At 43.8% G+C, this 15914-nt stretch overlaps 2 protein-coding genes across 2 annotated transcripts; one reads left to right on the plus strand and one right to left on the minus strand.

The window, feature by feature from the left end:
• Positions 1 to 367: 367 nt before the first annotated feature.
• LOC138955186 (1-phosphatidylinositol 4,5-bisphosphate phosphodiesterase beta-4-like) lies at positions 368 to 6312 on the minus strand (the record flags this gene model as incomplete). The annotated part of the gene is made up of 9 exons (XM_070326847.1): positions 6286 to 6312; positions 5878 to 5977; positions 5403 to 5507; positions 4589 to 4804; positions 3467 to 3701; positions 2942 to 3014; positions 1161 to 1336; positions 675 to 776; positions 368 to 512 (listed from the first exon to the last, which is right to left on the minus strand). Coding segments are annotated over exons 1-9 (1179 nt in total), but the record flags the coding sequence as incomplete, so codon positions are not given.
• A 1732-nt stretch (positions 6313 to 8044) lies between these two features.
• LOC138955187 (uncharacterized) lies at positions 8045 to 10226 on the plus strand. The gene has a single exon (XM_070326848.1). The coding sequence runs from the start codon at positions 8045 to 8047 to the stop codon at positions 9491 to 9493; it is 1449 nt and encodes a 482-aa protein (XP_070182949.1). The 3' UTR covers positions 9494 to 10226.
• The last annotated feature ends 5688 nt before the right edge of the window (positions 10227 to 15914 follow it).

The raw sequence follows: 15914 nt of genomic DNA on the forward strand, positions 1-15914 counted from the left end.
TGCAATTTGGAAGTTCAAGTCCCCTTCCCCAGCCATCTTTTCTTCTTCTTTCCCATCAAAATGATAAAGACCTGTCATGCTTTTCACCGAGAGAATAGCACCCGAAAATGAGAAGTCCACTTTCATCCTAAAATAAAATTAAAATGATAATAAACGTCCCTTGTTCATTTCAATGCTTGTTTACATCTCAGGTGCCAGGTGACTGGTTCCCCATTACTCACAATTACTCTTCTTGCACATGCCGTATCCATTTAGAGTGCTTACGTCCCTTTGTTTCTCAGACATTACCATAGCGCTCTGTCTCAAATGCTAACGATTCTCTTTTTAACTGCAGTGAACAAGGTTTTGACTGCAATTTTCTCCTTACCCTTTCGTTTTCTTTGAGCAGCTTTTCTGACTGCTCTGCGTGCGACTTCTTCAAGGCTTCGGCCTGCCTGGAATGACGCATGGCATAGCGTTTTCTCTCGTCAATGAACTTCTTCATGTTGTTCTCTTTCAGCTCCCGAATCCGCCTGTGGAATGGATGAATGCAGTTAGTGTCAAGGTCATAATCTTTCAGCCGCACAGGCATGCTAGGCTTAAGGCACTCAGGCATCTTTCAAACACACAGGCACATTACACATTGAAGGCTAGCACGTTTTTCTCTCTCTAGCAAACAGTACATCAATGATTACCTGTCTCTCTCAGCCTTGTTCTTGATGCTCTTGTCATTCTGCACAAGCTTGCTGGAATCCATGGAGTGTTTAGCCTGTGCTGTCTTCAGTTCCTTGTTTTCTCTGCACACACACGTCACACCCGATATACACAACCGTTATTAACTAAATGTCACGTGTAAATGCGAGGATGCTGTTTCCCTTCTTTAGACTTTCATCTAAAGCTAACAACTGCAATATTGTTTATTTCCACAATACCACATTACTTTTTCTATTCCCTTGTAAAACAACTATTATAACTTAGTAACACAATAACAACCTCCACCCCATCCCAACACACACCATCCCAACACACAAAGATAGATAGATAGACAGACAGACAGACAGACAGACAGACAGACCCTTTTGTGCCTTCAGCTCAGTCCTCTGTATCCAATGAATCCTTCACCAGTTAGTCGCACAGAGATTTAAAAACTGCACAACGGACAAATCCACACTCCAACTCACCGTTCCTGGCGAGCCTCCAGCTCAGTCATCTGAAACTGGTGAGCCTCCTCGATGAGCTTGACGAGCAGCTCGTTCTGCTGCTTGACGTGCTCCTTCATCAGCTCGTGTTCCTCCTGCACCTGCCGCACCACCAGCTCCGACCACTCCCGGGTCTGGTCCACCACCAGCTCACGCACCTGACGGCATTACAAACATGTAGTCAAAGCACGGTGTGTACACGGCAGGTAGGACAGGCAATAATCAATCTGCATACTTAAAATCAACAACAGTGGCACCTCCCTTTTAAAATCTCCTGAAATCTGAGAAAATCAGGTCTTTGAAAGGAGGGAGTCTTAAATCGGGGGTAAATTTACAGCGGGTAGGTACAGAGAATTTGAGAAAACACGGTCTTAAAAGGGAGGAAGTCTTCACTGTAAGAGAACTTTTTCAAAACATCTTCTCCTGTCCTGAGCCGAGATTGAGCGCTTGACCAGAGACGTCATAGCGCTAACCGCTGCGCCACCATACAGTTCTTTTCCATTCATGCCTTTATTAACAGACAATTTACACATATGCCGCTGCAATTGTATTCAGTCTCTCAGAAAATAAAGCACCTAAAAAACAAAAGCATAGTTTGTACTGTTCATCCAACAAAAATAATCCGTCAGACTGATAACTACCCTGAGACAACAAAAATAATCCGTTAGACTGATAACTACCCTGAGACAACAAAAATAATCCGTTAGACTGATAACTACCCTGAGACAACAAAAATAATCCGTTAGACTGATAACTACCCTGAGACAACAAAAATAATCCGTTAGACTGATAACTACCCTGAGACAACAAAAATAATCCGTTAGACTGTTAACTACCCTGAGACACAAAAAAAGAAAAAGAAAAATCAAAAAAGACACAATCACATTAACCCCTTCACTGCCCACCCCGTATGTAATACAAGGTCATTTTTGGTTTGTCGTACGCCCATAACCGTATCTCATACGTGGGATTTGTGTCACCAACATTTCAGGACATTTCTGAAAACTAAATGGGAGGTAACCACTGTCCAAGTACTTGTAGGGGTTCTAAACACAGTTCTTTCCCATAGACCGTTCGGATAAGTTACTAAAGTTGCTACCACGTTCTACCACGTGTTGAAAACTGTGTTAGCATTCTCGCCATTCACAATGGCGGCCGAAAGTCGGACCTCAACTCGTAGACCTGTTTTCAAGCGATACAGTGTTCTGGAAGCTCTACAAGAAGTGATTTATGGATTACCACACAGAAGAATACTTTTATTGGCTGTAATGTGAGTACCTGATGTTTGACACCAGTTTTAGCAGTGTTTTGTGTGGTTTTACGTGCTGCAATGTGTGTCACTGTGTGTGTGTAAGTCCGGAAACTGTAATTTTTGACAAAAATGGTCATTATATCAATTTTTACTATAACAATCACAAAGTCCAATGATCATGTCATCCTATAATAGCCAAGGGTATAAGCAAAACACATGCCAAAGATCTAAGAGATATCTCAATAAATGATCGAGCAGTGAACAGATTAGTGAACCTACCGAAGAAAGCGAAATTTTGCCCTGGCACACAGCAATACCAAAATGCTGTTATACTGTGGCAGTGAAGAGGTTAAAGCCCTCCTGACCACCCCCTACCCCAACCCCCCAAAAACACACCAACTGCACCCACACACCCACACACACACACAAACACACACACACACACACACACACACACACACCCACACACACATACACACACACACACACACACACACACACAGATACTTACCCGCGCCTTGTGATCAGAGACCAGAGTGTGCACTGCTCCCTCGGATTGAGACTTGAGGTCCGTACTGCTGTCTCTGCAAACACAACACACACAATCATTTGCTTTGGCATATCCACCATGACCTTAGTGTGTGTTCAATAGACCATGTTCGGAAATAGCCCTGTCGGGTTTGCATGGGGTGTGAAACGTTAGTACCCTGGCTTTTTTGTTTCCTGTCCACATGTTTCAGACACTCCTCACCCCTCCTACTGGCCAATAATGTCATGAGGAAATTGTGTTGTTGTACATTTTGAGAGTGTGGACAGTGAACAGCAGAATGTGAAAGAAAACACCCAAACATTTTTTATCTACTGAGAGGTATGACCTTTATAAAACCAGGAGGAGAAATAATACCAAAGGGGACAACAGAAATTAAAATTCTTCAGCATATGACTTTAAATCTATCTGCACAGTACGGTGTCTGCAGTCTGGTGCACAACTATATCCCCCCCCCCCCCCCAAATTGTTTAAACAAAATGTACATACTTATTTTTCTTCAGCTTCTTCTCCACGGACTTCTCTGTGGCCATCTTTTCCTTGTCGTGCGTGGCGACGAGTTTGTCGACGATGGTGCAGTGCACTCGCTGCATCAGGGCGCGCTCCTTCTGGTGCCGCTTCTTCATCAGCTCCATGTCTTTCTGCTGTTTGCGCAGCAGTTTGATGTACAGCTTCTCTGTGCACAGCTTCTCCCTCGTCACCGCCTCAAACTTCTGGTCCTCCGCTGCAAAATGAGATAATAATAATAATAATAATAATAATAATTTAAGCAATGGAGACATCACAGTGAGCTAAGAGATTTATAGAGCAAATCGAGAAAATAAATTATTGAATGAAGCGCGCAGCAAAGTCTTATCTGTATTCGTTGTCATTTTCTTGGACAAAAGGATATTTCTTACATTATGCCTGTTTGCAACTGAAATACACACAAAAGAGAAACCTTCAACGCTAAGGCCAAAAAAAAAAAAAGGTCTGTTTACGGTAACCCGACCGACCCTAGTTTTTTCGCGCGACCCTAGACTTTTTTTTGGCATTTGGGGGAAAAAAAAAAGAAAAAAAAAATCTTGGTTTTTTTGGCAAAATAACGTAAAAATATGGTTTTTTTGGAGAAAAAAAAAAAAAAAAAAAAAAAAATCCCGACCTACCGACCCTATTTTTTTGGCCTATGTTACCGTAAACAGACCTTTTTTTTTTTTTGCCCAACATTCTGTCGTCTGCATCAGACAACAACAGACTGACAGCGTCGAGAAATGAAGATTTTGCACAATATATCATCATATATCTATATCATTATCCGTACGTGCTGCAAGATCTTTTCTTTTTACTTTACAACAAGTTCACCGTATACTTTTACAAGATGTGAACATCAGCAAATCCGGCAAGCCTCGACCCCCGTAAGTGCCCCACTAAACAAAAACAGTCTCTGGGGATTCCCAATAAGAATAGAACATTGTGTAATCTCTATCTATATTCCTGTGAGGTTAGCCATACCGTACAGCGCTACTTTTTTTAATTTTTATTTTGCATGAAAGGACAACTGCAATATGGGGACAATTTTTGGCTGGTCCCGAGGGCGTTCTCTTGCCACAGGTAAGCTCTGCAACCACTCACGTTTCTTTTCTGGCTTGGCATTGGGATTGTTGCCCTGATTCTGCTGGTTTACCGACGTGAGAGTAATCTGCCCATTGGAATTCTTCTGCTCGTTCTTATTGGAGAGAGGGACATCGGGGAGGTCAGGGACTTCGATGCCCATGTCCTTCATTTGCTGCTCTCGTTTCTCTGCTGCCGACAGATGCTGGATGGGTGCTGACAGAGCGTTCACAAAATCTGCACAGAGAAACAGAACAGAATGCGATACAGTGGAACCCTCCTTTCAAGACCATCCAATCTAATTCCTCCTCCCCTGTTTAAGACCTTATGCTATTTCAGTTTTGTTTTCATAACCTCTGTAAATTTACGAAGACTCCATCCTTTTCAAGACCTGATTTTCTAAAAAAAATTTTTAAAAAAGGGTCTTAAAATGGGGGCTCCACTGTAAAGTGTCAGTTTACAGACGTACACAAATCCATTGGAAAGACCACATTGATATTCACTGATAAATACATCATTCACAAGGGTGAAACCTGGACGTTTCGAAACCTCCTGATCAGCTGGGTCTACCTACAGGGGGACACTGGACACACTTTGTCAGGTCAAACGGTAGGTCTTCATTGAGCAAGGCAAGGTTAGGTTTTGCACATCTGCATGAGTTCACTGAAAAGTGCATGAGCAACAACTCTATTCACTGGAGCAAAGAGAAAGACAAAGCACATGGTCATTTTTATGAGACAGCATTCTATTAGCTGCCACCACTCTAAGCGTGTTATCGCTGTAAATCTTAATTAAAAAATAAAGAAAGGCTGTGAGGACAGGAATGGAGTCTAACCTCTGAACTCTTGCTTGACGTAGGTCTTAAGCATGATACAGCAGAAAACGGTCGGCAACGACAGCGGGAAGTTTCCTTCAGTGCGCAGGGATATGTGTCGATAACCTGAAAAAGATCAACATGATGCAGTATTGTCCAAATCAGGCCACGATAACTGTGTACTATTAAAAGTGGCTGTCCGTAAACAAAGCAAATATTCGTGTTTCTTTGTTTTGTCTGTATATCGTTTCAAATTTCAGCAGTGACTCATTCCGTTACAAAATATCCTGCCTATGAACCCCCCCCCCAAAAAAACACACACACACACACACACACACACACACACACACACACACAAATGACCTGAACACAATATCCACAGACTTGCATGCTAGTACGGGAAACAACGTTGCATCCCAACACGTGCTTTTATAGTTATATTCACACACACACACATATGAAAAACAAATCCTGGCAAGATAAGCGTGAAACTCACCTGCCTGCAGACCGTCCAGAGGAAGAATGCGCTGACCGATCAGCTTGCCGGTGTCTTCATACACCGCTATCCTCAGCACCGCCAGCTCTGGCAACACCACCTGACCACACAACACAATTTATTTTATTATTTATTAGTGAGTATTTCTACGCACATACCCTCCCAGAGGGGAAGCTCATGGCGTTTACAATATGCCGTGTGAGATGGAATTTTTTACACAGTATATCACGCATTCACATCGGCCAGTAAATCTCAAGCATCACTTCACTGACCACACAACACAATAACAAGCATCACTTCACTGACCACACAACACAATAACAAGCATCACTTCACTGACCACACAACACAATAACAAGCATCACTTCACTGACCACACAACACAATAACAAGCATCACTTCACTGACCACCTGTTTGGTACAGTGGAACCCCATTATAAGACACACCCAGTTTTAAGGCCTACCCCTTTCTCAGACGTTGCTTTTTCAAACTTCCTCTTCATAATAATTATCTGTAAAATAACCTCTATCTTAAGACCTCACTTTGCTGAATGAATGAATTCTGGTGGCTATCTTAAGACCTCACTTTGCTGAATGAATGAATTCTGGTGGCTATCTTAAGACCTCACTTTGCTGAATGAATGAATTCTGGTGGCTATCTTAAGACCTCACTTTGCTGAATGAATGAATCCTGGTGGCTATCTTAAGACCTCACTTTGCTGAATGAATGAATTCTGGTGGCTATCTTAAGACCTCACTTTGCTGAATGAATGAATTCTGGTGGCTATCTTAAGACCTCACTTTGCTGAATGAATGAATTCTGGTGGCTATCTTAAGACCTCACTTTGCTGAATGAATGAATTCTGGTGGCTATCTTAAGACCTCACTTTGCTGAATGAATGAATTCTGGTGGCTATCTTAAGACCTCACTTTGCTGAATGAATGAATTCTGGTGGCTATCTTAAGACCTCACTTTGCTGAATGAATGAATCCTGGTGGCTATCTTAAGGGCAGGTGGGCCAGTGCAAATTGATCAAATTGTTCAAAAAACTGTTTTTGATATTTTTGCAGATTATTGTTCCATAACCTACCTATCATCCATGTGTGTCAGTGTTTTTGTCAAAATTGTCCTATTTATCTGTCAATAAAGACAACATTTGAACACGTGTGACATTGATTGTCTTCTGCAGTCGATATTTTCCCCAAAAAATGACTCATTTGAAAGGTTTGTTACGGCTTTGTTCTCAGCAAAACACTGCATTCAAAACATACAAAACTGCGCAGCAGCTCTTGACCTATAATATGACATAAGTATCTTGATGAATGTTCCATTCACTCAGCCACTAGTCCGTCGTAAAGGCGACAATCGTTATCGAACGGAAATCTCCTAATTTGGAAGGTACTCGACATCCATTGGTTCGTTTCATAACCCGAAATCGGGAACCGGTTTACTTTGCGAGTGCGCATGCTCAGCCTACCTAATTTGCATTCGGAAACTACCGAAGAGACACTCGGACATGACGGGAACAGCCGAAGTTCATTCGGGTTTACAACTTCCTGGTTACACATGAAAACATCCGGTGACAACCATAAGCGATTATTTCTGTGAGAAGCAACCTTTCATACAATAACAATGGCTCGGACTAAGAAAAAGGTGATAGGAAACGGCAGAGTTAGGAAGTTGAGCAACAGTAGAAAGGCGCAGCTCATTTTGCTTGCGGGTGTGAAACGAGAACAAGCAGCAGCGAACGCCAACGATGTCGGAGAGGCAGTTACAAACGTACTTTCTGTCGAAGGCCCTGCCCATTCATCAACTTTGCTGATGGTTCCGAATGAAGCAGGAGATCAACAGGAAAACCCTCCACTGTCAACTTCTGCGGAGAAAATTAGAAGATTCCGTGGACCAAACAATCGTGCTCGCCCTGACATCGCGGATGATGTCCCTGAATGGTGTTTAGTGGAGGTAGGACAACTGAATAAACTCATGTCTCACATCACCTGTCCACATTGTGCTGCCTCTCTTCAGTTTTCCCTTGGATCACATCTTGGACTTGCAAGGGAAATCACTGTCAAATGTATATACTGTGATTTTGAAGAGACAGAATTTTCATCGCCGCGAGTGAACAACTCAGAAAAAAAAAATGAACCCTTTGAGGTGAATCAAAGAATGTGCCTCTACACCCACGAAATTGGCAAGGGCTTTGTCAGCACTGACAAATTCTGTGCTGCGTTTGGAATGCCCAACATGAACAAAAGAACATTCACGAAGAAAGACAAGGCTGTCAGTGGCACAATTGTGTCTACAGTCACCGCTACAATGGACACAACCATGGACATGGTCAAAGAAATCTACAGGGAAGTCTATCCTCCTGGAGAAGAAATACACGATGAGCTGGACAATGCTGGAAATGATGGAGATGAAGAAACAGCCTGGAGTGAAGATGACGGTGTACCATGGATTGACGTTACTTTTGATGGGACTTGGCACAAGAGAGGATTTACTTCATTGTACGGCGTGGGCATAGTCATAGACTCTCTGACAGGATACGTTGTGGATTACCAAGTACTATCCAAGTACTGCCACCCATGTACCATTAACGCTTCACAAGACATGCCAGCAGCAGCGAGAGAAGCCTGGCGAGTCCAGCACGCCCCTGATTGTCTCATCAATCACGAAGCTTCATCTAAAGCCATGGAGAAGGAGGCAGCCATACAGATATGGGGACGCTCTGTGGAGAGACATGGTGTACGCTACCGGACCATGCTGAGCGACGGCGACTCGGTTGCTTTTGCTGCTCTCACAGCGCTTCAACCATATGGGGAGAATAGACCCGTCAGAAAAAAAGAGTGCGTGAACCATGTGCACAAGAGGATGGGCACCGCCTTGAGAAAGCAGGCACAGGAGGCTAGGCTTGGGGGAAGGGGCGAAGGTCGCCTGACTGCAGACAAGTGCCGCAAACTGCAAAACTACTTCCGTGGAGCCATATTAGACAACAAAGGAAACCAAAAGGAAATGGAAGACGGAATCTGGGCCAGCCTATTCCATTGCGCATCTACTGACGAGGACCCTCATCATGGACGCTGCCCTGCCGGTGAGGACTCCTGGTGCTTTTATAGAAAAGCCCAGGCTCGCGGAGAAGCACCAGGACCTCATGCACAGAACCTGACTACTTCCCTCAGCAGAGATGTTGCTCGGCAACTGATTCCCCTCTACAAGAGGATGAGCAGCAGTGACATGCTGCAGAAAATTCTCCATGGGAAGACACAGAATAACAACGAATCTGTCAACAACGTCGTGTGGGTACACTGCCCAAAGACCGTTTTTGTCGGCAAGAATCGCGTCGACGCTGCTGTTGCCAATGGTGTTGCAAAATTCAACCGTGGTAACTTTCAAATGGCAGAGGTGATGGATGCAATGTGCCTGCCAGCTTCAGACTTCACCATCAACATCTTGGAGGCCAGGGACACTGCACGCATCAAACAAGCAGACAAGTCAGCAGAAGCTCAGTTCGCCCTCCAACGCCGCTTGCGACGTCAACGTGATGCAGCTGTGCGCGCCAACCAAGAAGACCGGGAAGGAGAAATGTATGGTCCAGGATTGATGGCAGATCACTAATCATAACCTTTAGCACTCCAGGTTCTAGCCAGCATCACTTCCCCTTTGTTTGTTTGTTTGCTCAACGCCCAGCCGACCACGAAGGGCCATATCAGGGCGGTGCTGCTTTGACATATAACGTGCGCCACACACAGGATAGAAGTCGCAGCACAGGCTTCATGTCTCACCCAGTCACATTATTCTGACACCGGACCAACCAGTAACTAACCCCATAATGCCAGACGTCAGGCGGAGCAGCCACTAGATTGCCAATTTTAAAGTTTTAGGTATGACCCGGCCGGGGTTCGAACCCACGACCTCCCGATCACGGGGCGGACGCCTTACCACTAGGCCAACCGTGCCGGTATCACTTCCCCTGCAGCCACATTATTTTGCTTACCTAGCAGAAGAATAACAATTAACCACTAACTTTCAACACTTTCAAACTCCGCCTGGATGCACCCTAAAGGTCTTTCAGCCGGTCCCAAGCCCGGATAAAGGAGGAGGGTTGGGGGTGGGGTTAGCAACTCCACCCCACCAAAAAGCAACTTGCTACAGAAACCGCAACAACAAAATTTGTTGCGGCCCTATGCTCCACAGGGAGTCTACATACAGGAATAAGCAAAAACGCTTTCAACACTTACAACTTCTTTGAAAATACACTTATAAGCATGAAACTTTATGGTTGTGATGGAGTTATAACTTATATATATATTCAAAATTAAAGTAGTTTGTTTGCATGCATCGTTTGTTTTAGCAATAAATACTTACCCAGCTACATTAGCTCCTGTGTCTCTCAGTACTGAAACTTGCTTCCCATTAACGAGACCTTCCGCTAATGGCAACGACCCGAATGCTGCCGAGCTTACCAACACTCCAGCGTCCTGACAATCCGCTACCGACTTCGCTGAATATGCTACCTGAAAACATTCTCTAGCGTAATGGCCCAACTGCCCACATCTGTAACATGTGTCCTGATCTGCTGCTCAGTACCTGTACCTCTAGTACCTCCTTGCTGCCATCCTCTTCTACCCGGCCTACGATCCTCTCCTCTGCCTTGAAACCTGGTATTTCTGCTCATACCATCTTGTCTTCTGCCACTATCACCTTGACCACGATTGTAAGACTGTCCTGATCCACGATTCTGATTGAACGCTACGTTTCCGGTTACCAAAGGATTTACTTGACTCTTTCTGGCTAAACATTTATTCGGATGGGCTGATTTGTACGTTTCTGCACTAGCAATCATGTCTTTTGAATTTTTACAATCACGTTCTCTCAAAAAGACTGCCAAATCAGTGCATACACTGTTAAGAATCTGCTCACACAACACAAAATCAAACAATGCTTCATATGAGGTTTCTATATCCGACAACCTCAACCAACGGTTGAACAAATGCTTCATCCTTGTTGATTGGATTCAATAAGATTTACAGTCCAGTGAGGTTACCCATGTTACGTATGTGCCAAAACTTTCATCAGCCTATCTGGCTTGGTACTGCGAAATTTCTCACGAAATCCATCTCGAGTGCACTGAAACTTCTTCAACAACTCTTTCTTCAAGTCTTCATACGACAAAGTACCCGTTGAAAACAATGAATGAAACAAAGACAAAGCTCCACCTTCCAGATAAGCAGATAAGTACGTAGCCCACTCTGAATCATTCCATTTGTTCGCCTTTGCATGCGTTTCAAATCTGTACAAAAAACTGTCAATGTCATTTTTATCTTCCTTGAACATTGGGAGTTTGGGGTTCTGGGGCCTGCTGCTGTGACCTGATTTCCCACCTGCATTTCCACCTGTACTTTGCTGCGCTTCTTTTTTAAACTCCAAATCCATTTTCCTTGCCTCAGTATCTGCTTCTAGCCTCTTTGCATCTAATTCCATTTCTAACCTTCTTGTCTCAGCCTCAACTTTCTTTGCTTCGGCCTCAGCTTCTATCTTCTTTACCTCAACCTCAGCTTCAGCTTGTGCCTTCTTTGCCTCAGCCTCAGCTGCTACTTTCTTTGCCCCCTTTCCTGAATTCTCTCTTCCCTATCCATATGATCCTGAGCAAACTTAAACAAAGCTTCTGCCTTTAAGCCATGCTTCTCTCCCAATGCCAAATAATGATCATATGTGCTACCACCAGTATCAATATGCTCAGCCATCTTTACAATGTCACAATATCAAAGTAATCTCAAAGTAATACACTGGTTCAAGTAACACAAGTTCACAAAATTGTTTTAAGTATCAAAAAGTTGTATCATACATCAGTTTCTCGCAATACCTAACACACACAAAAGATTATAATAAAATACTAAACTGACCAGAATCTTGTGCCTTTTAAAACAATCTTCAAATTGTTTACTTCTTAACTATTTACACAACCAGTCTCAAAAATAAAACAATAACCTTAATGGAGTCCAAAAGAAATTGATAATTTAGGACATATCAGTTTAAACAATCAATAGTAGCTTCAAACACTTGTCAATCAATGTCAAACTTAAACTAACAACTTTAGAACATCAAAAAAAATGTTAAAAAAATAACTAGAAATATCAAAGTTTCTCAAACCCAAGTAACACACTTTAAATAAAAAATTCAATTCCACACACCACTAACCAGCGTCAGATCCTTTAAGGAAAATCAATCGCCAGAGCAAAACCAAAACAAAATTTAAATGTTCACAACAACAACAACAAAATTTACCCAAAAAATTGTCCAAGTACAAATGTTTACAAATTACTACTAACCAAAAAAAAATTTAAAAAAAAAAACTTTCCCCAAACCGACAACTAAATATCAAACACTAGTATATGGAATGTAATCACCCTATTACTAATCCAAATACAGATAGGAACAACAACAACTATATAAAAAAAAAAACCTTTTCAAGCCAGAGTACACAACTGGAAAATACATATTATAAAGATACTTTCTCAAATATAGACTAACGCACAAAAGAAGGTACTGACAGACACTCACGAGTTCGAATCACGGCTCACTGCATGTCACCAGTTTCACTTCCTTGTATCGCTGAATCCTCGTATACTGTTCAAAAAAAGAAACGCATAGTTGCTACTTGCCAAATTTGTTTTATTTTTCGAAAAAAAATAACAGAAAATCCAATATTTAGATTATTTGTTTGAAATTTGGTATGGACACAGTTGAATGCACACACAGTTCATTTGCATCTTCAAATCAATCAGTCAATCAATACGATTGGGTGCCGAGGCTGTCAAGTCAGTAGGGGGCGTGACTGCCTTGAGCAGCAACAACTGCCCGGCACCTTCTGGGCATGGACTGGATCAGATGCCGGATATCTTGCTGTGGGATGGTGTCCCACTCCTCCTGAAGTGCCTGCAATAGATCGCGGTGATTTGCCGGCGCTTCTTCTCGCCTGCGCACACGTCTGTCCAATTCATCCCAGAGGTGTTCTATCGGGTTCATGTCTGGCGACATGGATGGCCAGGGAAGCACCTGGACATGGTGGTCGGTGAGGAACTGGGTGGTGAGTCGTGCTGTGTGCGGGCGAGCGTTGTCCTGCTGGAATATGGCATCCTGGTCAGCCAGAAGAGGAAGGGCGTGTGTGCGCAGAATTTCCTCCACGTATCGCTGGGCAGTTATGCGCCCTTGGACGTGCACCAGGGTGCTCCTTCCAGCGGTATTGATCGCCCCCCACACCATGACGCCTCCACCACCATGAACGGGTGCCTCATCCACACAGTTGGGCGCGTAACGTTCGTTTACTCTCCGGTAGACCCTCCTCCGACCATCATGTCGCTGGAGCAGGAAGTAGGACTCGTCGCTGAACCACACGTGTCTCCAGTGATTCCGGACGGTCCAGCGAAGGTGCTGGTTGCCCCACTGCACTCGGTTCTGGCGATGGCGGCGGGTGAGGACAGCTCCTCTGTGAGGTCTGCGAGCTCTCAAACCAGCTTCATGCAGGCGGTTCCGCACGGTCTGGTCCGATAATCGGTGTGGCCCGGGGAGAGCCTGGACAGAAGATGAGGCCGACAGGAAACGATTCCGGAGGTGGCGGAGCCGTATGAAGCGGTCGTGAGCAGCAGTTGTCGCCCTTGGTCTTCCCGCTCGTGGCAAGTCAGCAACGGAGCCAGTGGCTTGAAACCTGACCCACAGTCTACTGATGGTGCTCTGGGACACGTGGAAGTGCCTGGCGATTGCACTTTGACTTTGGCCTGCTTGTAAACGACCCAATGCAATTTGGCGGTCTTCTCTGCTCAATCGGGCCATCTTTTGTCGCTGAATTGTCGTCTGATTTCTTTGTGGCGAACAATCCGCTTTTATGGGTTTTGGAAGACATGGTGAGAGCTCAATATTCCCCGAGTTTCACGAGATTACACTGAAGCATGACGAGTGGTCATGCCAAATGAGCAATTTTGACATTGTAGCCACTGATAACGCATGCGTCACGTGCAGAGCTCACTTGTGGCAATGGACGAAAGGTCGACGACCAGATAAACATTTTCTGCAGTTTGGTGGATATCCTTGTAGCCATATAACTAAATTAACCAAATATTACAAGCTATGCGTTTCTTTTTTTTGAACAGTATAGCATAATGAATTCCCAAAAACTCTCACTGTAGATGCCAACACACACCTTTCACGTTTCTCCCCGAGAAACCCTTCCGCCATTAGCGAAAGCAACCGTCGTCAGCTACGACAGGTAACGATGAATACTCCTTCGTCTAGTCATCCTGCGCCGATGTGGTCCCTTGCTCGCCAGCATCGTCCCGCGCTTTCCCGTGTAATGTCCCTCCCTTGTACACGCCATGGAAAACCCTCATGGAAACTCCTAAAGAATTTAACCAAGTCTTAATACAACATTCTCTAAAACCATATCTTCTTCCAAACGTTCATGTACCAACTCATACACCCTCGTTCATTCTACTTTCACATTCCGTCCACATTAAATATCCAAACTAATACTTAATCTATGAATAACACTACCATACAAAGCATCACCGTCTTAAACATAACATAAATGCGTAACATTTATGTTCAAGAAATTCCCCATGAAAAACCGTGATACAATTACATCAAGAATTCTCTCAAAGCTTCACACTAAGATTCAGTGCCCTTTGTATACACTAACCTTTACACTCCAGCTATGTATTCCAACGTCAATAATATACAACATAGTAAATCATTTACCTTAAGAGACCCGTCTCTTGAAAGAGTACTTGTTCCCAGAACAAGACCGACACGCGCCGACAACCTTCCCGGTTGAAAATCTCAAACGCTGTGACGTTATTAACCCCAGACCAGCTACATGTCTCAAAACACAGCTCATCTCAAGCTAAAGCCAGTTTTGCGTGGAACGCACAAAACACGTGAATAACGCTATCCCGTCTCTACGCCTCGCGCTGTAACATTTAGGGAGGTTAAAATCACGCCGTTGTTCACATCACAAATTATGGTACTCACATCTTTGTGACAGAACCTTACTGAGGATGAAAGGAAGAATAATTATTATTTATATATCATTTATCTTTGATTTCTGCTGTGCAATGGTATTTCCATGAAATTGATACTCTGCATTTCTGAGATACGGATAGGTGTTTAGAATTTAGTTTTAGTGTCATATCGCGCACTGCTGCAAATACTACTTAGTACTACTTTTCCTCTTCCTTCTCGTCCACCTCGTCCTCCTCCTTCTACTACTATTACTACTTCTACTACTCTACTACTACTACTAGTACTACAACGACGACAACAACGACGTCCAAGAAGAAGAAGAGCTAGAAGAAGGTGCTGAATTGCTACATCTCATCCTAACCTTATTATTGTATATATATGAGAATCTTAAACCAATGAATCAAACACATGAGGATGAAAGTCGCTCGTTCATTTCAATGCTTGTTATTCTCTCATGTGCCAGGAGATTGATTCCGCATAACTCTCGCTTACTCCAATACACATGTCGTTTGTATTTAGAGCGTTTACTTCCCTTTGATTATTTGATCTTATTATTGTATATAGACTGCGGAGGGAAGCTGAGCGGACATCACGGGCAGATTGTCTCCCCTGGCTACCCTGGTCAGTTCCCTGACGGCTGTGTGTGTGAGTGGACAATCACTGGACGGGTCGGAGACAAGATCCGCGTCACGTTCTCCCATCTAGACCTGGAGGACGCCACTCTAGCTCTGTGTCAGCGTGACGCTTTGGAGGTGAATATCAATATGTTGTGCAAAGACATGTGTTTTGTGTGTGTGTGTGTTTTGTGTACGTGTGTGTGTGTGTGTGTTTTATGTGTGTGTGTTTTGTGTGTGTGTTTTTTGTGTGTGTGGTGTGTGTATGTGTGTGTGAGTGTGTTTTGTGTGTGTTTGTGTGTGTGTGTGTGTGAGTGTGTGTGTGTGTGTGTGTGTTTTGTGTGTGTGTGTGTGTGTGTGAGTGTGTTTTGTGTGTGTGTGTGTGTGTGTGTGTGTGTGTGTGTGTG

Source organism: Littorina saxatilis, unplaced genomic scaffold, assembly GCF_037325665.1.
Source record: "Littorina saxatilis isolate snail1 unplaced genomic scaffold, US_GU_Lsax_2.0 scaffold_2420, whole genome shotgun sequence".
NCBI lineage: Eukaryota > Metazoa > Mollusca > Gastropoda > Littorinimorpha > Littorinidae > Littorina > Littorina saxatilis.

Coding starts and splice junctions, on each gene's coding strand:
- LOC138955187 (XM_070326848.1), top strand. CDS start 8,045: ATGTGCCTCTACACCCACGAAATTGGCAAGGGCTTTGTCAGCACTGAC.